This window comes from Spinacia oleracea, chromosome 3, assembly GCF_020520425.1.
Source record: "Spinacia oleracea cultivar Varoflay chromosome 3, BTI_SOV_V1, whole genome shotgun sequence".
Classification (NCBI taxonomy): domain Eukaryota; kingdom Viridiplantae; phylum Streptophyta; class Magnoliopsida; order Caryophyllales; family Amaranthaceae; genus Spinacia; species Spinacia oleracea.
In genome coordinates, this window is record NC_079489.1 from 13,210,274 (window position 1) to 13,233,131 (window position 22,858).

General features: G+C 39.5%; 1 protein-coding gene and 1 long non-coding RNA gene across 3 annotated transcripts; both read right to left on the minus strand.

Moving 5' to 3' along the window:
• Positions 1-1,457: 1,457 nt before the first annotated feature.
• Positions 1,458-11,003, minus strand: LOC130470668 (uncharacterized). Of its 2 annotated transcripts, none has more exons than XR_008931388.1 (7): positions 10,386-11,003; positions 9,761-9,826; positions 8,870-9,019; positions 5,240-5,331; positions 4,131-4,488; positions 3,881-4,013; positions 1,458-2,002 (listed from the first exon to the last, which is right to left on the minus strand). It is a non-coding gene; the product is annotated as an uncharacterized lncRNA (long non-coding RNA). The 2 variants fall into 2 exon arrangements; XR_008931387.1 differs by having other exon boundaries at positions 1,459-2,002; positions 3,881-4,010; positions 10,386-11,002.
• An 8,585-nt stretch (positions 11,004-19,588) lies between these two features.
• Positions 19,589-21,651, minus strand: LOC130469482 (uncharacterized). Its single transcript, XM_056838822.1, has 2 exons — positions 20,942-21,651; positions 19,589-20,855 (listed from the first exon to the last, which is right to left on the minus strand). The coding sequence occupies exons 1-2, from the start codon at positions 21,649-21,651 to the stop codon at positions 19,589-19,591; spliced, it is 1,977 nt and encodes a 658-aa protein (XP_056694800.1).
• Between the last annotated feature and the right edge of the window lie 1,207 nt (positions 21,652-22,858).

A 22,858-nucleotide genomic window follows, 5' to 3' on the forward strand; every position in this document is an offset into this window, starting at 1 on the left:
GTATTTGTTTGTTGATGTTTTTGCCAATATAGTGCATCATTAAAAAACTAATTATCAAGAATGGGATGGTGTTTGTGTTTAGATGAATGGTTATTGATGGAGAATATTTTTATTTGGGTTAGATGAACGGTTAATTATGGAGTAATTTTTTTTTTTATTGTGTTAGATGAAGGATTATAAATGGATAACGTTAACGATTTGATGACTTGAACAATACACATAATCCCGATTTGATTATAAAGAACAGATGGGAATGAAGAATAGAATCAAAGAGTTTCATAAATTTTGTATATTTGTGTTTTTTTTGAGAAGAAACTTCTCAATAAAACGTTGATGAAAGTGGAATAATTTAATTCATTTATTTTTATGGTAAAATTTATTTAAATTATAAAATGGTTTATTATTAAATTAAAAGTCAACAAAATCAATGGTTTAGATTGGTCTGCTTTTATTTAATGGTTGAGATTTAACGTATTATAATGGCTACCATTTTATTGTAGCTATTGTAAAATCATCCTAATAATATGTTATACTACATCCGTTTCAAAAAGATCTTTACACTTACTATTTGCACGGACTCTAGTGCAATGTTTAACTGTTAATATATCCAATTCTGAATGACAAAAAATTATAAAAAAAATTGATACTTATAAAATAAATTTTGAGATGAATCTAACCAGGTATCTCATGATAATTTTTTATAGATATAATAGTGAGAACTTATGGTCAAAGTTTTGATATTTTGACACATTTTTCAAAGCGTAAAAAACTTTATGAAACGGAGGTAGTATATAAATTCTTAATTACACCCAATATACAATAAATATTGTAAGGTGGGTGTATAGTTAATCAAAAAATGTAGAAATTTACCATGAAATAATGTAACCGTTTTTTATAATAATGAAAATTTTCTTTTTAATAAAAGTTATTCCAGATAAAATATGTACATACAGGTTTAACTACTCTGTACTATAGTTTTAGAAATTAACTCGAAGTATACCATATTCTATTAACTACGGAGTAATAATACTTTTTTTTTCTACATTAACAAATAGAGGACTGGAGTAGTGTTAAACAGTTATAGGGTCATAATCATTAACTAGTTTTAGTTTTAGTTGTTCTAAGGTACGTCCTCTTCATTTTGCTTAAATGCAGTTTCAAGACTTATTTGACAATTCAGTTCAATTCAGTTTGGAAGTATTCAGTTCACTTTTATTTAACTAGTTGTTGGCCCGTGCGCTAGCGCGCACGGTCCCCCAAGTTATCGAAAAATAAATACGGAAACACAAATCAAATCCCGACCCTAATTAGTAAATGGAAAAAGTTTAGAAAAATGTTTGATTGGAAACTAAATTTGAATAATACTTGAACTAATGAATACTACCTACAAAGGCAAAGTTGAATACAAAGCAGTCCATGATAATGTAAATGCAGAGTAATTGAATACAACAGTGAAGCAAAACACATGTCCTTCAAGTTGTCAATAAGTTGAATGCTCAAGAATCAGTAAGACAGAAGAAGCAGTAATACAGAAGTGGTAGCAAAAGCCACCTTTCTGAAGGATAACACAGTGGTCCCCCAAGTTATATATATCTATCTTCCAAGATATTATGCAAATCAGGAGCCTAATTATGGAATGAAAATAATCGGAGACATCCATCGAGTTTTCTAAAGTACAAGTGACCCAAAAGGAGTAATGGGTAGTTTAAGTTCTAAAACAGTGTTACATAATAAGGACTTCTTCCAAAAGTGTAGATGCATATTGCCATGATACATAACTTCGTCACTTATTAACTTTCACGCATTTGTAGCGTGGATGAGCATTCTCGGCAAAAGGAAGACGTCTGTGAAAGAGATCACTCCTCAAATGTAACCTCCAAAGCCTCCTCAGTGTTGTCCTCTAACGCCGCCTAATCCAACTCCACTTGCTTAGGCACCACTATAGGGCATTAATCACGGAGAGAGTTGTTGCTGGTCGACTATGTGTTGCCTCTTTATCAGCCTGAAATATAAACATGTTATGTGAGGTTCATGGTTTGTATATCACAACTCATTGGCTAGTAATAAAAATAGGTATTTAGTCCTCCAAGGTTTTAGTATGCACATGTAGATGCTTATTGAAATAATAGAAGAACATGATGCTCTTTGCTGTTCTACGGATTCAGGGTCATAAAACTGAATTGTTTTCTTCCGTTTGAAGAATCTATATCATAAACTACCAACACAGGCAGAGCAGTCAAAAAGGGTGGGTTAACAAATATCCCAAGACCATTGATAGTGTTTGTGTGGTGTGAGCCTAGTCCATAGCGCTCCCACCGCCTCAATTCTCCTCCATTTTTCATCACATATAAATTTTCTTTTAAAAAAGAAAACCAAACCAAGGTTAGGAAAATATCAGAGAAAAGCGAAAAATAAATATCATAATATAAAAACAAGTTCCTTTAAAAAAATGATTGGCACCCCTTATTAAAACAAACCTAAAAAAGTAATTCGACTTAAGGTGTCAGATTACGCATGACATAAATCAAGAAATAGAAATTGAGAAAGACGAACATGATCCAGAAAGTTTCATCGTACTGAACAACCTATCAATTATATAAAAAAGAACTATACTTCCTTAAGACACCCGTACTCTTATGTTAATCCAGTACTAAAATTTGTCTTTATCAGGTAAAGCGCATAACATCGGTGTAGTTAGGCAAAGTAACGCGAACTGTTTTACAAGGGGAAAAAAGCACAGCATGCAACACAAACATCGAATAGATAAGCGTGTAAATTATAATCTCGGGTAGTCGGGTGTGTCATAACAAAGAGATACACACTTCAGACATTCATCCTTAATCCTTGTTCAAAAGGCTAAAAAATCCAAAATAAAAATAAAATTGAGGTAGTTGATTCCAACTTCATAAGGAGAACACAAACCTCACTAACTGAATGCCTGAATTAGAAAGAGACCTCCTGCTCTCTCAGGGAAATGAATGACATCCATACATCTAGGTCGGTAGAGAAAAGAAGGTGGCAGTTAATACAAAATGTGTGACCAAAGGAAATGTGCAAATCTGATTACATCATGAACAGGAAATCCAACACCCATTATGATGAAAGAGATACGGAGTAACACGAATTCCATTGTGATCAACGGAGCTAAAGCTCATTGCACCATGAAATGGGTAATCTAAAACTCATAATACCAAACGAGAGAACACCTGCTGCACCTAGTATGAACACAAAGTTAATAGTACCCATCAAGTCGAAACTTGATACACTTGAAATTAACCAACTACCTAACCCCCATAGAGTTAAAACTCAATATGCACTTTATTTAGAGTCAAAACTCATTACACTACCTCTTAAGATAAACCGAACATCATCCTTGAATACTACCTAGAATGCAACAGATTATTCGAATATTGAACCGTTGCCTACGCCAAACACCTCCACACCACAAGAGAAGAACATTCATTTCAAACAACCCCGTCTTGACAGAACGTTCATTTCAAAAAACTCCATCCAGCTATGAGGCCCGTCCCTGAGCCAGCAACTCTAATGATAACCCCAATCAATCTTATTAGAACCATATAGAAAAGGATAATACGATTTGCCAATATTTAAAAATTCATTTGAAACAAACCAAATCAATTAACTATAAGAAAGAAACAATCGCAATAGAATCGTAAAAAAAAACAAGAAACCATGTATTCAAAGATCAATTAAAATGAGATAATCAATCCAAGTTTTAAGGGTCAACAAATGCAAAAATTTAAACCATTAATTTACTCAAAACGACAAACAAAAACCATTAAAATTAAAGACAATGTATGATAATTAATCTGTTATGTGCTAAAACGATAATAATTAGAGAAAAAATATGGCGCCTTACCCATTTTTTGTTGCGGGGACGGCAATGAATTGGGAACCCTAAAACCTAGACATAATGGATCGATGGAGACGTTTCATTTTTGTTTAGTGATTTCTTCATCGTGATTTGTTGCTGCTCCAACTCTGCCGATCTGCTGTGGAAAGGGAAGTAGATGGTGAGGATCCGGAAGGAGAGCAGTAACAAGACAAATATTTTATATATTATCTTCATCAATCAAGCTACGAGTATGAAAAAAGGAAGAGAGAAGTACCCCAAGATTTTTCATGACATCATCGGCAGTAGGGCAAGCTTTACCGCTTAAAGCATCCAAAAAGTAAGCGGCAACAATCATCTCTGCAACACAAATTAATCTTCCCTCATTAACACTTGACTTGAGTTGTCTAAGCTCTGAAGCTCATTAGTGAGACAATTGAGTTCCTTGCATTGCTGCTCGAGTCTGTCATTGACTAATACTCCTGAAGTGATGTGGATGGAGAAGGGTGTAACATATTCTCCATTATGATGCAATGATTTTTCTGATTATCTCCTCCAGTAAGTTGAAGATTTTTCAACTCAAGAATCTGATTCATGATTGCATTGTTTTGTAGCCGTTGATGATTGTTAAGTTTCTGCATAACAAATGATCTAATATAAGTGTTGATTCAATTCATATAAAATTTATGTTTGTTTCATAATCAGAAATTTCCACTTTTAACCGAGTTTTAGATGGTTTGAACCTGCTGCAATACTAAACTTAGCATTAGCATGAAAATGGGAATCTTTCGTCCCCGTTTTGCATATCGAAATGCCTACAAGGCTACAAGGGAGTAAGTTCAACCCAGTTATATGATTCATAACAACAAACGACTCCACAATACTTGTATGTGTATCTATAAGACAAAAAAAACCGAAATCATCATCAGGAAAAAGAGATTCTGACAAAAACCTGAGAATTGCTACTGTCAAAACCCAGAAGTTAAGAATGCTTAGTGACGACTAACAGAAGACCGTTTCACAAAGTCTTGAGTTAGAATAATAGGGTCCCTCATTCCAAAGAAGATGGATGCAGTGTGCACAGGATATGATTTCGAAAATCCATGCCAACATGATCTTTAAGTGTTCTTATTGTGTGTTTGCATTAAATCATCTCCAACTACTTGGTATGCAAATTTGACAGGACCCAAGCAAACTGGTAAAGATAAATAGATGGATAGGTGTCAGAACATTTGGTAGATTTTCAGCATGAGGACGACAAAAATGACGTATTCATAGGGAAAAAAAAACCAAATACGCCAAGGTTATACCAAATTAGAGTTCGGATTTTAGTTTTATTAATCATCTAATCAGCACAAGGCAGAGCATATGAAGAAAGAAAGGAACCTGGATCCTGATCCATTCTTAAAACCCCTGGACAACTACACAGCCACTCCTTCCAAATCCAAGCTTGATATTGCTTTCATATCACCCATGCCCTGTAAAACCAAATATTTAACCACAATTAGAAGTTTAATGAGATCAGCTGCATGTAACAAATTAACAACTACAGAAAATCTTCCCGAACACAAATCATAACCTCGGCTAAATAATCATATAGAGTATGATTTGTACTTTCCTCGGGTCCTCTCTCAACTAATCCTGTAAAAGCACCCCCGCCCACCCAAACCAAAAACACGCAAGATGTTGAGAGAGAAAGAGGAAAAGAGAGACCCTTCTAATTTCCCAGACATATACATAGATATTCTCACTCATTTAACCAAATTGACACGGTGAAAATATGTCTGCTACATATGAAGTTTAAACAGAAGAATTGGTAAAGGGCATATTCCCTAGGAAAAAGTTCCCTAAAACAACCGTCGTCTTCTAAAATTTACAAGACTTTCAATCCAACACATTAGTCAATTACAACTTCAAGGACTAAGAAACAGATAGCTGGAAATCTGGCAGTTTTAAGGCAAATGTACAAGACTGGCCTTCGTGAAAAGGAGAGAATCTGTTAGATTTAAGACCTTCATGTTACCTTTTACTCTTTTGCAAAACATTCAGAAACATCACTTAGTAAATTAGTCCATCCCTTGTCCAGTTAGAGCAAGTAGAATATATCCAAACCTTTCCTTGGCACACAGAGCATATTTACAGCTACTGGGCATCCAAGAAAAATGCATATTTATTACCCACCAAGGAGATCAATTTAAACAAGGTAAACAAGCATAAGAACTATTAATCAGAAGACAAGGTAAACAAGCATAAGAACTATTAATCAGAAGACAACAATATATTACAGAGAAAAATCACAAGAATGTTTCATAAAATTTTTGAAAAGTTGTGCAGTAACGAATATCAATTATGTCATGTTTGCATAGACCACCACAATGTTCTTATTACACTTGAACTCAACCTTCTAAATAAAATAAGGTGAAAATTCATCCCAATACCGAAGGACAACTTGTCCCAAATCGATCATTTTCACCTTAAATTAAGGGTGTACAATGGAATCCGGCATCATTACTCCATAATCTAAATCAAATTTATAACGAGGATGGAATACAAAGTACTCCATAGCAGTAGAGTGACAAAGGTATTTCCCAACTTCTAACTGATTTAAAATCTTAAACAGAAGTGCATACTATGGTGGCATTTATATATTGAACTAATGATGACCTTCTAATACCACATACTCTCCAGATTAGAACCCCTTACAAAAATAATACACAGATTTCAGCGTAATAGCATAAATATTAGTTTATTGTACATAAAACTCAAACTACTATACTGAGTTGAGGTTTGCTCTCAGCATCTTCAAATAATCCAATAAGAGCACACATCAAACAAAAGCAACATACAGGGACAATTTAGACTCCATAATTCTGCACCCAACATCTCAACCATGATCTACTCCATACTAAACCGTTTAGTACTATATTAAATTCAGAGATAGTGTAATGTATTATAACTTCAAAATCGAATGGGAGGCGACAACAAGTTAAATAAGGAACCAGAAATTCACTTGTAAGGATGAACTACTCCACTAATCAAAGAACATCATCACTTTATCATGCTTCCTATATTCAATGAAGTTCAATAGAATCAAATCATCATGAAGACTGACATTTAAAGTAGGAATATTGCATACTGAAAAAAAGTTATTGGAAAAATCAGGAATAATTAAAACACAGTAACAAACCCTAGTTCCAAATTCTATCAGATTCCAGGAGAAGAAAGGCGAATCAAAAAGTTCAACAAAAGAGCATAATTCTACAAACTCGAATAAAAATAAAAACCCAAATTATTCATCCAAAATCAATAAATGGGGAACATAATTCAGCAAAATCATCAAGTGGGGTCAAAATTGAAAGCCCTAGCCTCAACAAAATTCACAAGAAATCCCCAAAAAATTAAGTACGAAAAACCAAAATGAAAGACTCGTGTTTGCTTGATTCCACTCGTCAATACTAACCATTAATTGAAAAAAGTCGAATTGACAACAAAGCAACCAAACACCACAAATCAACTAACAATCAAACGCTAAAAATTGGCCTAAACAGCAAAATCAAGAACAAAACCAAAGGAAACGAACTAATTAGGTTGAATTAACATTCATTTTACTGTAACCGAGCATTTAAATGACCAATCAGTTTGACTTAAAAGAATAGGCTCCACTAAAACAGTAAAAAACCTGTAACTGAGCATTTAGATGCCACAAAAACTGAAACCGAGCATTTAGATGACGACCATCTGAAATCGAGACCAAACATCTGAATGACCATAAACCTAAAACCACGAGCATAGAAAAAGCAGAATGAACTCAGTATAAACATAGATAACCATAAACCTAAAATCGGGAACATAAATGTAAATATAACAAAATCAGGATTAGCAGAGCATTTAGATGACACCGAGCATTTCAGTTTGAACCAACCATGTAAAGGGCGACATTCATTTTAAAAAACGACCAATCAGTTTGACTTAAAAGCATAGGCTACACAAAAACAGGGGAATAACTAAAACCAAGCATCTAGATGACACCGAGCATTTTAGTTTTAGACGCCACCTAAATGCTCGAGGTCATCTAAAAACTAAAACCGAGCATTTAGATGCCACAAAAACTGAAACCGAGCATTTAGATGACGACCATCTGAAATCGAAACCAAATATCTAAATGACCATAAGCCTAAAACTACGAGCATAGAAATAGCAAAATGAACTCGGTATTAAACATAAATGACCATAAAAATCTAACAAAATCAGGAATAGCAGAGCATTTAGATGACACCGAGCATTTCAGTTTGAACCAACCATGTAAAGGGAGACATTCATTTTAAACTGTAACCGAGCATTTAAATGACAAATCAAGTTTGACTTAACAGAATAGGCTTCACAAAAACTGAAACCGAGCATTTAGATGCCACAAAAACTGAAATCGAGCATTTAGATGACGGCCACTTGAAATTGAAACCAAGCATCTAAATGACCATAAACCTAAAACTACTGGATTAGAAATAGCAGAATGAACTCGCTATTAAACCTAAATGACCATAAACCTAAAATCAGGAACATAAATGAAAATGACCATAAACATCTAAATGACCATAAACCTAAAATCGGAGGGAGTACGTAACAATATGCTTTTAAAACAGATTGTGTGTTATTGTTGGAAAAAATGTGTTTTTAATTAGTAAATACGTAAAAATGTGCTTTTAGAAGGTTTAAAAAATATACAAAATGACACCGGTTACACGTAGCTTCTACTGATTTATGTATTCAGATATATATATATTCAGAATTCTTTGTAAGACTGAGAAAAGTTTGACTTCAAGAAAGCTGAGGGAAACATGTTTGTGGGCTTTGTTCATATCAAAAGAGGGAAGCATGTATCGAAACCATCTGTTTCAATTCTTTCTGAAATTTCCCTCAAATGTTCTGAAGTCAAACTTTTCTCAGTCCTGAAGCGCAGTGTAAGGTACATGACACTACAACAGAAGGGAACTGAATCATTTAGTTCTGAGAATGTACCGTGAAGCTAAGAAGTCGATAACATCAACACTTTGTTGAACAGTTTCATCAGCCCATTCAAGAGATCCATCTCTAGTTGCACTGTGTTCATTCCCAATTTGTGACCCGGGTGCTGCGTGCAGGTCTACTATAACCTAGATACCGTACTTTCTGCAGGAAAAAGTTATGCAATTATTCACAACTTAAGGCCATTTATTTACCGATTAACAAGTTGTAATAAAAAAAAAAAGTGTTTTAAAAGCAATCTGTTTTAAAAGCATATTATATTTTAAAAACATCTAAATGACCATAAACCACAATTGCAAATGATAAATAAACAGTAAACTACAAGAAAGGGCGAAAAAGAAACGCACCAAGGCCCAGATACCGGAATCGTCATTGTAAACCGTCTTATCTTTTCTAAATACATTAATTCATTTATTTATTTCTCATCCACATTTTATACACCAATAGTCTAGCAACCCTAGTCATAATGAATAAGATGAAAAAAATAGAACGTCACCTCATCTCGAGCCATCTCAGCCCAGAGTATCCTAGTGCTTTTCAAGCTCAGTTTCGGAGACTAACAAAACCCTCAAACCCTTTATGGAAAATTTTACCAAACTCCTACTAAAACAAATTTAACAAACTCTCAAAACACCAATAGAAACTCTGTGCCTTACATTCTACCAAATCCACATTACCTAAACTTCGATGAATTCATATCAACAAAACTATAATTATACAAGATTTAAAAAGTTCACCAAGCTGGTGTTTTTCTAGAGACATGGGGGTAACTAACAGTTTCGAAAACACTTATGATGTACGATTAACTTAACTACATGTACAATGATATAGGAGCACATACAGAGGACACTTAAAAACCTTAAGAAAATCAAACATCAGTATTACCTCAGATAAGCACTGGAGGGTAAGATATCGATATGCCGGAACATAAAATTTCAAGAGAGTTTCCAGCTGCAGCAATTGTGGAACGCAGATATCAGAGTTAGACAAACATAATAAAAAGATAACAATAAGAACCAACAGATGAAGTAGATAGGACAAATCAGAGGGATTCAAAAATATATCCCAACGGAATTCGAACCTTAATCTACTTAAAACAAATACAACGACTCTATATTAATATTAAAAAAACCTGCTTAAATCTTAACCTATGTTAATCTACTTAAACCAAATACAGTCCCAATCCCTCTCCAAGCCCACTTTGTAGTTTCTTCTGGTTTGACCATCCACGCTAAAAAGATATTCAATTCATTAATTATCCATCCCCTAAGATTCTTCGGTGAATGACACTAAGGTAGAAACTAAAGGAAAGTGTCCACCAGCTATTTCATTCCGTATTAGCTTGAATCCATAGAGAAACTTAAATCCATCTCATATTATCACCCAACACACTACATTAATTAGCATTATAATCGAAAGTATTATCTTACACAAACTGTGAAAGACAAATTTTTTATATATTATCTTCATCAATCAAGCTCCATTATGAAAAAAGGACGAGAAAAAGTACCTGATCCAATAATTTTCTTGACATAACCGGCAGTAGTGAAAGCTTTACCGCCCAAAGCAACCAACAAGCAAGCTGCAATAATCTTCATCTCTGCAACACACTACTCTAATTTAATACTTAAATAAAATCAGATTAACAACTTAGAAATCACTTCATGATGTAAAGATGAAGAACTATTGATGATACCTGGTGTTGGATTTGGTTCGAGCGAGTGGGAAGGAGATGGGAGATGGCCACACAGAATCTCATCAACAATCAACAAAATTAGCAAAAATAGCATCAAATTGATCAAAACACGCGAAGATTTGACCTTTTCTGAAGAACAGAACCCCTAATTTTCCAAAAATCATTCATCGGTCACTTTGTAATTAAGAATTTAGAGTTTCGATTTGAAATTGATAGTTAGGAGTTAGAGTGGTTTGGTATTCGATGGAGTGAATTATGAAGAAGGGAATGGAAGTTTAGAACCCTAGAAAATGAGGAGCTCGAATGACAGAGAAAATGAGGAGAGAGAAAATAGCTGAATATCAGGAGAGAGGTGCAAGAGAGTACAAAATGAAGTTATACGAGGAGCGAGAGAATGGCAACTCAGTAATAAAGAGGTAGAAGGGGGGCAAAAAAGGTAACACACTATTGCTGCAATAGTGAATCAAAGTTTACATGTTTTAAAGGTATAGGATTCAATTCAATTCAACTTATTATTATTACTATTACTATTACTATTACTATTACTATTATTATTATTATTATTATAACTTATTAATTACTACTGCTATTATTTAATTATTTGTTATTTATTATTTATTATTCTCTCCGTTCCTTAATATTTTCCCATCTTTCCTTATAATGTCGTCATTTAATATTCGTCTCTTTCTATAAATGATACGCTTTTATTAATATTATATATATTTTTCTATCACTTAACCATTGACTCACATGTATTCCTACTTACTAAAAGAACATTAAAAAGTTCAACCCCACCCCACTCGCACCCATTTGTTTGACACATATCCCGCCCCAATAACTATATTTTAAAAAAATCTACTGTCAACTACCACCTAATAAATTAATAAGTCAATTAAATTGCCTAAAAATCATTATCAGTCAAAACGAGACGAGTATTGAGGGCAGGAGGGATTATTTTTTATTTATTTTATTTATCATTTATTATTTATAGAGTATTATTTATTATATATTAATTTATAATTTATAATTTATAATTTATCATTTATTATTTATTATTTATTACTGAGTACTTATTATTTAGTATTTATCACTAATTATTTATTATTTATTGTATTTATTATCTATTTCAATTATGTAATATTCGATTAAGTTAAATATAAATTCAGTTCAGTTCAATTCAATTCAGCGCAGTTCAGTTAATTTCAGTTTAATTCATTTGAATTTAGGTCAAAAGAACATGGCCTAACTTTCATCTTTATGCGTCACGAAAGTAGCCGTTGGAAATTGCTAGCTAGGATATTTGGATGATGCGTTGCATAATTAAAGAGGCTAGTAGTTGATCGAAAAAACTCTTGGTATTAAAATAATTAAGGAATACTCCAAGATGTGGAGACATATACTGAATCAGAGAGACAAGATATTAAAAATCAAAAGGTCTTGCGCGCACAAGGTGCACAATAAATTTATTGTACGTACACCAAAATAACTTTAACTATTTTTTTTGTAACTTTAACTTAGTTTTGATTAACTTTTATATTAGTAAAAAAAATTGATAGATAAATATTTTAAAGGGTTAAATTATTAATTTTATACATTATTAGTGATTTGGAAGAAATAAGTTTTACTAAAATGAAAAAATTTATCACTTAAAAATAGATAACTTTTACATATATATGCTTACCTTTTAAGCATTTTGAGTTAACTTTTACTCCGGTGTACAATATTTATTGTACACCCATTGTAAATAAGAATTTGTGATTAAAAATTGGAAAGATAACTAGGCTGTGCAGTCTTGTCTAAAAAATAGACAAGATATCGGCCTTCTCCATGTTAATGAGAAACCTCACTGGCTGATTTTACCTCAAGTCTTATACGGAGTATGTGACTGTTTATGCCAAATTTCGTCTAGGGGCGATCTTTGGTTTAGGTCGACACTAACTAAACGATAATCAAATAAGGGAAGACAAAGAGAGACACGACACAGAGAAGTGTTGACGCGGAAAACCCAGGAATAAGGTAAAAAACCGCGGATAGCTATGAGGCTATCAATCCACTAAGTTTCCTATATGATTGTTTGTATCTTATTCTAGAAATCAATGTAACAAAATATAAATAACGAATACAAGAATGATTTGAATGCTTTTATGGCTTGAGAATATGAGAGCTTTTCTTGTTTTCTCCCTTCTGCTTGTCATCGTCTTCATGCTTTTATAAGATATTTCCAACGGTCTAGTTGGTTGAGAGAATCCCACAAAGATAGGGATATCTTTGTTACACGTCTCTTTAGTCTTCAACCACCTCCGCGCTTCTCGCGCATGTCTTGGACTCATTCCTGCTAGTGTGACGGCGCTGCCTATCATGGGCTTTAGGTTAACTTATCTTTATCAACCTGTTCCTTGAGGACGCGTCTTTGTTGCCTGTGCGTTGTCGCCCGTCCTTCGTCGTTTATGCCTCGTCGTACGATGCTACGTCGGACGTATCTCCCTGGAGCTGTGTTTACCTGCGACGCGACAGAACCTGGTTGACACGACATGATCAAACGTTAGAGCGGTTATGTCGTTAGTCCAAAAAGTGGAATAACAGTTTGCCCCCAATTGTGAATTTGCGGAGTCACACAGAGCAAAAGAAACAATTCAAATTTAAAAGCAAAATCCGTCTTCAACTGCCCAGTTCGTGGGACAAAACCGTTCAGAATTCCAGAGTAATAAATATCAATTCACGACATGCAATAAAGTTCTTCACACCAAGATTTTTCAAAAAAATTTTAGATCCGAAAGCAGGAGAGAGAAGAGGGAGAAAGCGAAGTCGATTTTCGCACTGAGTTTGCTCGGTTTCAGGTAAAATTTGCTTTCTTTTTTCGATTTTCTTGTAGATTTTTGTAAGTGAGATGGGTAGATCTAAGTCGGTTGTAGCGAGAGGAAAGGGGGAGTCGGGATCCACTCGGGTTAAGTCCCTTAACCCGATATATTCTACTGTGGTGGATCCGGCGGCGTTTGTTGAACTTGCTGGTTTGCCGCCGTCGGCGGAAGTGAACATTCCCGGCTCGGACGAGGAAGCCTTTGACTGTCCAAAGGGGTATGTGGTTATGTATGAGTATCCGTTCACAATTGGCTTCCAATTTCCTTTCACTCCTCTGGTTAGGTCCTTTATCGAGGTTTTCCATTTGAGCCCGGGTCAGTTGATGCCCCAGATATGGCGGGTTTTCACGGTGGTGCACGGAGTTACTGCAAACTGGCGTATGCCGTTTGACCTGTCTGACTTGATGTATACTTACGAACTAGCGCTGCAGAAGTGTTGTAGGTATACCTTGGTCACGAAGAAGGGGAAGACGAACTTAGGTGTTGGTTTAGGTGTGAACGACAGGGGTTGGCAGAGTCGTTTTGTCTTCGTAGGCAAAGATTCTCTGGGAGATAAAGGGCGGTTTCTGGTCGAGGGATGGACGACGGAAGGTAAATGTGTTGTTTTGTCTTTGTTTCTCGTCGTTTTACTGAACGTCGCCTTACTTGGTTTTGTTTTGCAGTTGTCAAGGCGTCGTCGTTGACTGAGTTGAACGTTGATTCTGAGGATAAGTATCGGAAATTCTTGGGTTATTCTGTCGAGGATAGGTCTTTTAGTCGCGACGGGGAGTTTTTAGACGAGCAGGAGGTGAACCGGTCAGGCGACGTCGCCGAGGAGGAGGAAATAGACGAGGAATCAGGTCAACTGACTCGTCGTATGAAAAGGTTGGATTTGCTTGAAGAGGTAGTGGAAAACTCATCGTCCGCCGAAGGTGAAGTAGGCGATATGGCTGACAACTCAGGTATTTAACGTTTGTTTATTTCGGGGTTTGTATATATTTTTGTTTTTGCTTTGGATAGTGTTTGACCTTGATCTTTTGTATTGGGTGTAGAGCACACTCTGTCGTCTAGGCCTGTGGCAAGGATGTCTCAGAGCGAGATTCAGGAGCGTGCGAGGAAGTGATTGAGGTCGTCCTCGACTTCTGGTGGACAAGGTATGACGGTCGTACCTCGGTTTTCTGCGATAGGTTCGTCGGCCGAGACGCCTGTTGTCATAGGAGCCGAAGGCTTTAATCCGATTGCTTCGTCATCGCCCCCACAGCCGTTCAAGGCGTCGTCTGCTGCTGTCGACGTTAGTAAAGTGTCTACTTCGTCGGCCAAGAAGCGTCCTGCTGAGACGAATCCTGTCGAGGATACGGTTATCACTTTGCCCCCAGGCTTCTTGGGTGATGAAGAGGCGTTTGTTATATGGCCTTTCGCTGATCGCTTGATCTTGCCTACGACGTATCGACGATATCACGAGGTGGATCCTCTTCCTGTCGCGTCGGACGCCACTGAACTTAGTCTGCGGGTGAGTTTTATTTAGTTTTTTCTTCTTTTTTGTTTGCAAAAGATGTGTGTTGTGTAAATCTGTTTTGGCATTGGTTTTGCGCAGGCGTCGCAGGCTGCCTTGGCTGTACGTAGGCAATGTTCGTTGCTGTGCGACGAGGTGACGAATGCGAGGCAGCTGATGGCGACGGCGAAGAAGGCGGCCGCGTCGTGGGAAGCGAAGTGGAAGGCTACTGAGAAGAAGGTCGTGGACCTTGCTGCGGTGGTTAAGGCCAAGGGTGATCAATTGAAAGGTAAGGATAAGCAGTTAGCCGACGTGGCTAAAGATCTGGAGAAAGTGAAGGAAGAGCTGGCCTCGACAACGGAGGAGTTAGATGGATTGAGGAGCTTGTACGACGCCCTGCAGAAGGAGGCGAAGGACGTCGAGGCTCTCGCTATATGGAGGACGCGGGCGCAAATGATGTACTCCTGCTTGATTGGGGAGACTAGTCTTTGGCCGTGTCAGAAGGAGGTGGACGACTATCTGGCTAATGGCGGTACCATTGCTGACCTGTCGGTGCCTGTGGTGGATTCGGAAGAGTTAGCGAAGACGGCTGACACCGCCAGTACTGAGGCGACAGAGGTGGATGCGGCCTTGTTGGTGGTGGATGCGCCTGTTCCGGACCAAGAGGGGGAGGTGTTAGCTGTTGGGTGCGAAGAGGAGGCTCTTGTCGTCGTTTCTCAAGACGAGACGTTGGACGTGGCGTCGGTGGAGGTGCCAGTCGTGACTGACGCCGTCGTGCCCCCAGAGCAGGAGTCGGAGCAGGAGGTCGTGGCCTCTACGCAGGAAGAAGGGATGTAATAGTTTGTAGTTTTTGAATTTCTGTTGGTTTTTGTGTTTTGTTTGTGAATTTCTTTACTCGTCGTCGATGGCGACGACGAGGTGGTTTGGATGACTTGTGTTTTGTTTTCGTGTTTTGGATGTTTTTATTCGTCGTCGGTGGCGGCGGCGAGGTGTTTGGATAATGCTTTGTGTTTGAATTTCGGAAGTCGTGGCCTTAGGGGTCGCGCAATTTGTATTTTGCTATATAAGTGTGTTCCTCTTTTTTCTTATTTGCGTGTGTTCTTTGTGACTCTTGTGTTTTGAAGCTTTCGTCGTGCGTCGTGTGGCACGTGTCTTACGGGTAACAAATATTGAAATGGTGGCATTACATGTATGTAAAACCGTACCTGTATTGGTTGCTCGTTGTTAATCACTTTGGGATTCATTTTCTGTCATGCGTCGTGTGTTATCTTCTGCAAAAGAAAACATGGGTTGCTAGGAGGATTGGCCGTTGGGGATGCCAACGGCCCTCCGATGCCTAAGTCAGTAATAATTCCAAACAAATAAAGCGATAAAAAATAAGGAAGAAGGTAGGAACGATGGTACGACAACTGATAAAATTGGCTACGACGGATATTTTAAAAGTGATAGAGTTTAAGATGTGTAGCGTTCCAGCTTCGGGGGACCGACTTGCCGTCTTTGGTGACGAGCCTGTATGCCCCCTTTCCGACGATTTTATCGATCAAGTATGGTCCTTCCCAAGCTGGCGCGAGTTTACCTGCGTTTAATTCTTTTGTGTTTTGGAACACTTTGCGCAACACCCAGTCGCCCTCCTTGAACATTTTTACTTTGACGTTTTTGTTGAAGCATTTTGCCACAATCTGCTGTTGCGACGCCATTCTTATCAACGCTGCTTCTCTGAAGTCTTCTGTGTTGTCGAGGTTTTCACTAAGTTCGACGTCGTTCTGCTCTGGCGTCATGAGTCCATATCGTGCACTGGGCAGCGTCACTTCGGGGGGTAGTACTGCTTCGCACCCGTAAACGAGTGAGAAGGGAGTCTGTCCCGTCGCCGTCCTAGGCGTCGTCCTGTTGGCCCATAGGATGGATGGCAGCTCTTCTGCCCATCGTCCCTTCTTATCGTCTAGCCGCTTTTTTAGCGATGCGATGATTGTTTTGTTGCTGGATTCCGCCTGTCCGTTTGCTTGGGGGTATCTTGGCGTTGACGTCTTTAGCTCAATGTTCCACGTCTTGCAGAAAGCCCTAGTTTTGTCGCTGATGAATTGGGATCCGTTTTCGCATATGATTTCTGATGGCACTCCGAATCTGCATATAATGTTAGTCCATATGAACGAACATACCTCTTTGTCTTTTACCTGTTGGAACGCACCTGCTTCTATCCACTTAGAAAAATAATCTGTTAGAGCGAGCATGAAGACCTTTTGTCCTGGGGCGACGGGTAGTTTACCGACGATGTCCATTCCCCATTTCATGAAAGGCCACGGAGTTAAGGTGGGGTGTAAAAATTCAGATGGTTTATGTGTCATACCTGCGTGTCGTTGACATTTGTCGCACTTAGCTACGTACCTCATTGCGTCCTTGAGCATCGTTGGCCAATAGTATCCGTTTCTTTTGATTCTGGTTGACAGGCTTCGTCCTCCTTCATGTCCGCCACATTCTCCTTCGTGGTATTGCTTTTGTAGTCTTTCCCATTCTGTTTTTTCTGCGCATCGCATCAACATTCCGTTCGCTGATCTTTTAAATAATATGCCCTGCAAAATAACATATCGTGAAGCTTTGAAAAGTATCTTCCTAGCTTCGAGCTTGTCGTCGGGTAGGGTTTCATGTGTTAGGTAGTCGAGGATGGGCTTGGTCCAGCTGTCGGTGTTTGTGGTTGATAGGACGAGGCTGGCATCTTGTGGTATGTCTTTTTCAATAGCGGGTGACAATAGGTGTACTAGAGGTATGGTCGAGAATGACGACTTTCTGAGTGCGGATCCTAGGTTGGCAAGGGCGTCGGCTTGCGTGTTTAGGTCTCGTGGAACTTGTTTAATGGAGAGGGGTTTGAATTTGGAGGCTAGTTTTTTTGCTTTTTCGAGGTACAAGGTCATTTTCAGGTCTTTAGCCTCGTAGTCGCCGTTGATCTGGTTGACGATTAATTGTGAGTCGCTAAAGATGTTGAGTCCACTTGCTCCCAATTTTTCAGCTAGCGTCAACCCGGCGATTAATGCCTCGTATTCTGCTTCGTTGTTTGTCGCTTTGAAGTCGCAGCATATGGCTTGTGCTATCATGTCCCTTTGTGGTGACTTTAGCACGAAGCCTAGACCTGCACCGCGAAAGTTAGACGAGCTGTCGACGAAGAGCGTCCATACCTCTTCTACGTTATTGATGAGTTTGACTTCGTCGTCTGCTATTTTCTCCAGGTCGGGGCTAAAATCTGCCACAAAGTCTGCTAGTGCCTGCGATTTCACCGCCGTTCTTGGTTGGTATTTGATGTCGAAGCTTCCTAGCGCCATCGTCCATTTCTCCATTCGACCTGTTAGTTCTGGTCTACGCATCACAGACTTGATTGGATAATTAGTCATCACCACTATTTGGTGAGTTTCGAAATAATGCCTTAGTTTTCTAGCTGCAGTAACGAGTGCTAAAACGAGTTTTTCGAGGGAGGAATACCTGGTTTCCGCTTCTAGTAGCGACTTACTTATGTAGTAAATAGGTAGCTGTTGCGTTTCGTCTTCTCGGGCTAGGACCGCGCTGACTGCTGTGGAGCTGACGGCTAGGTACAGTTGTAGGACTTCGCCTTCTTTGGGTTTGGACAGGAGGGGTGGCGACATCATGTATTTTTTGAGGTTTTGCAAGGCTGCTTCGTGGTCGTCGGACCAGTCAAAACCTTTATTTTTACGCAAGACGTCGTAGAATAGACGACACTTGTCCGACGACCGCGAGATAAAACGATTTAGCGCCGCCACTCTTCCTGTCAAGCGTTGTACCTCTTTTATGTTCCTGGGGGATTGAATGTTGATGATTGCGCGCACCTGGTCGGGGCTAGCCTCGATTCCTCTTTGGGTGACGATGTAACCTAAAAATTTCCCTGCAGACACTCCGAAAGAACATTTAGTTGGGTTGAGTTTCATACCGTATTTTCTCAATATGTCGAAGGATTGTCGTAGGTGTTCGACATGGTCGTCGGCCTTCCTTGATTTTACTAGCATGTCGTCGATGTAGACCTCCATCGTGTCTCCAAGTTGGTCTTTGAACATTTTGTTGACCAATCGCTGGTACGTTGCACCTGCATTTTTAAGACCAAAAGGCATGACTTTATAACAATAAATACCTCTGTCTGTTACAAAAGATGTTTTCTCCTGGTCGTCTGGGTGCATAAGGATCTGGTTGTATCCGGAGTAGGCGTCCATAAATGTTAGTAGCTCGTGTCCAGCAGTGGCGTCGACCAGGGCGTCGATGTGCGGCAGCGGGAATGGGTCGATACAGACTCTCCACTTTCCATTCTTTTTACTGACGACGACGACATTTGCTAACCAATCTGGATACTTGACTTCTCTGATTTTCCCGGAGTCTATCAGTTTTTGGACTTCTTCGTCTATGATTTTATTTCTCTCAGGCGCGAATTTTCGCCGTTTCTGTTTCACTGGTTTGAAGTTGGGGTCGACATTGAGTTTGTGGGTGATGATGTCTGAACTGATTCCTGTCATGTCCTCGTGCGACCAAGCGAAGCAGTCCGAGTTTTCTCTTAGGAATGACACTATCTGACTTCTGATATTGTCAGGCAGCGACGCTCCGATCCTTACTACTTGGTCTGGCTTTGCCTGATCTAGCGTAATTTCGTCGATCTGTTGGTCGTCGGGGTCGTCTACCGTCGACCCTGGCTGTAATTGCTAGATGGATGACTTTGATGGTTTCAGCGCCGGTTCATAACATTTCTTTGCGTCCCTTTGCTGTCCTTTGATTTCAATGACTCCCCATTTGGTTGGGAACTTAATTGACTGGTGGTATGTCGACGGCACCGCCTTCATTTTGTGGATCCATGGTCGTCCCAAAATGACGTTGTATGCTGATGGGCAGTCGACGACGTTGAACTTGGTCATCACATTAACACCTTCTGCGTACGTCGGCAGCGATATCCCTCCTACTGTTCGTAGCGATTCTCCACTGAATCCTACTAGGACTGTCGACCTTCTGATTATACTCTTTTCGTCTAGTCCCATTTCCTGCAGAGCCTCTAGGAACAATACGTTTGCTGAACTGCCGTTGTCGATCAATATCCTTTTGATGAGAGCGTTGCCTATTGGGAGCGATATGACTAGCCCGTCATGATGTTCCTGTATTGTGTCGGTTGAATCTGAGTCGTCGAAGGTTATTATCATCGCCGCTAATGACTTGTCGAGTGCTACTTCGTCTTCGGTCTGCCCCTCTTTGACGGCTTCAGATTCGCCCCTGTTGATTTTTTTAGCTGCAGAAGAAGTTAGTCCACATATATCTGAACCACCAGAAATAACGTTTACCACTTTTTCGAACGTGGGCGGGGCTGGTCGGTCGCCGCTTGGTGCTGGGTTGGGTTGGGAGCTGCTATCCTTGTTGTACGTCTCCTTTCCTTTGTCGCTCAGTAGGTCCTTCAGGTGGCCTCTTTTCAATAGATATGCCATCTCCTTTTTGAGGGAGATGCATTCCTCGGTTGTGTGGCCATTGTCGCGGTGGAAGTCGCACCACCTGCTCATGTCCTTCATAGAGTCTGGTCTGTCAGTCTTCTTAGGCCATCTGACGGTACCACCTACATTTTGAAGGGCGTTTACCACGCCTCCGATGTCGACGTTGAAGCCATACTCGGAGATGGGGGGATAAACGACCCGTTCATTCCTGTAAACACTGTTAGTATCATCATATTGATTGACATTTTGTACCTGACCCTGGCGGTTGTATGGTTGGTGTCTCCAGCCGTTGTTCCTTGGGGTGTACGACCTCCTGTCGCTGCTGCCCCCTGCTGGTCGCTGAGAAACCATTCGTGTAATCTCGTCGTCTTCAATCCGCATCTGGGCCGTAGCCCTCGATCTGACTTCTTTGAAGTTTGCACAGGGGTATTTGGTTAGTTCCCGGTACAGCTCTGAGTTGGGGACGAGACCTCTCTTGAATGCTCCGATGGCTGTCCTGACATCACAGTTTTTATGCTAATTTTTTCACAATTAAAACGGTTAAAATAATCGCGTACCGACTCGGTAGGTCCTTGGACCAACCGATAGAGGTCACTTGTTTGTTTCTCCAACTGGCGACTGCTGGCGAATTGTTGGCAGAAGGCGTTGATGAGGTCGGACAGGCAGAAGATAGATCCAGGTGTTATGTTCATGAGCCATTCCAGGGCTGCTCCGTCGAGGGTTCCTCCGAAGGATTTGCACATGACGGGCTCGACCAGGTCGTAGGGGATGTCGATCTGCCACATTCGCTGCTTGTAGAAGTTGACGTGTCTGTATGGATCAGACGTTCCGTCATACAGGGTGGTCCAGGTAGGGAGTCGGAGCTGGTGTGGTACCGTCACCCTAGCGATCGCTTCACATAACGGCGATGCTGCATACCCGTCGGTCGGTTCGGTCTCCACGGGCGTGGGTGCCCCCGGCAGTTTGGTCATCAGCTTCATCATCAACGAGCATCGCTTCTTCATGTGATTTTCCATCTTATTTAGGCGCTTGGTGACGGGGTCCGGTATTGCTTCATCCTTTTCCTCATGTGGCTCTTCGCCGTTGGACAGGTCTTCAGAGTCGCCAGTCATCTCGAATATCAACTTCTTCGGTTTTGCACCTGGCTTGTAACGCGATTGATGCTTGTTACTTTTCACGGATTCGAGCTCCTTCTGGAGGTTTTCAATGGAGGCCCTTTCTTGGGCCAGCTCTGCTTGGGCCTTCTCGTAGGCCGCTTTCATCTCTGCGAGCGTCATCTCTTCAGTAGTCATGGTGTGTAGGGTGATTTTGCGTGAAACCTAGTTAATGTCCCCACAGACGGCGCCAAACTGTTTATGCCAAATTTCGTCTAGGGGCGATCTTTGGCTTAGGTCGACACTAACTAAGCGATAATCAAATAAGGGAAGACAAAGAGAGACACGACACAGAGAAGTGTTGACGCGGAAAACCCAGGAATAAGGTAAAAAACCGCGGATAGCTATGAGGCTATCAATCCACTAAGTTTCCTATATGATTGTTTGTATCTTATTCTAGAAATCAATGTAACAAAATATAAATAACGAATACAAGAATGATTTGAATGCTTTTATGGCTTGAGAATATGAGAGCTTTTCTTGTTTTCTCCCTTCCGCTTGTCATCGTCTTCATGCTTTTATAAGATATTTCCAACGGTCTAGTTGGTTGAGAGAATCCCACAAAGATAGGGATATCTTTGTTACACGTCTCTTTAGTCTTCAACCACCTCCGCGCTTCTCGCGCATGTCTTGGACTCATTCCTGCTAGTGTGACGGCGCTGCCTATCATGGGCTTTAGGTTAACTTATCTTTATCAACCTGTTCCTTGAGGACGCGTCTCTGTTGCCTGTGCGTTGTCGCCCGTCCTTCGTTGTTTATGCCTCGTCGTACGATGCTACGTCGGACGTATCTCCCTGGAGCTGTGTTTACCTGCGACGCGACAGAACCTGGTTGACACGACATGATCAAACGTTAGAGCGGTTATGTCATTAGTCCAAAAAGTGGGATAACAGTGACTAGCCATATCTGACCAGCCATACCATTAACTTGATGGTGTGACATGTTCACACTTATAAATAAGCCTAATATGTTTAAAGACTGGAAAATAAAGTAACATCAACGTAGAAAATAAAGTAACATCAACATAGAAAACAAAGTAACATCAGATAACCTGAAATTGAAGAAAATGCAATAAAACGAGAAAAGTAACAGAGAATACATTGTAATAACACCAGCATAGAAACTCAAGTAACACCCGTCTGTACAAGGAACCTATAACATGAAATTGAAGAAACTGCAATAACTAAAGGTAACATTGGCATAAAAATTCAAGTAACACTAGTCTATATAAGGAACCTCGAACAAGAAATCCAAGAAATTGTGTAAAACAAGAAAATAACAGCGAATGCCACGTATAAGTAACATTGTACTGTCATAGAAAATCAAGTAACACCAGTCTATATAC

Coding starts and splice junctions, on each gene's coding strand:
- LOC130469482 (XM_056838822.1), bottom strand. CDS start 21,651: ATGACTACTGAAGAGATGACGCTCGCAGAGATGAAAGCGGCCTACGAG. Junction 20,856..20,941: donor CAAACAAGTGACCTCTATCG/GTTGGTCCAAGG, acceptor CTGTGATGTCAG/GACAGCCATCGGAGCATTCA.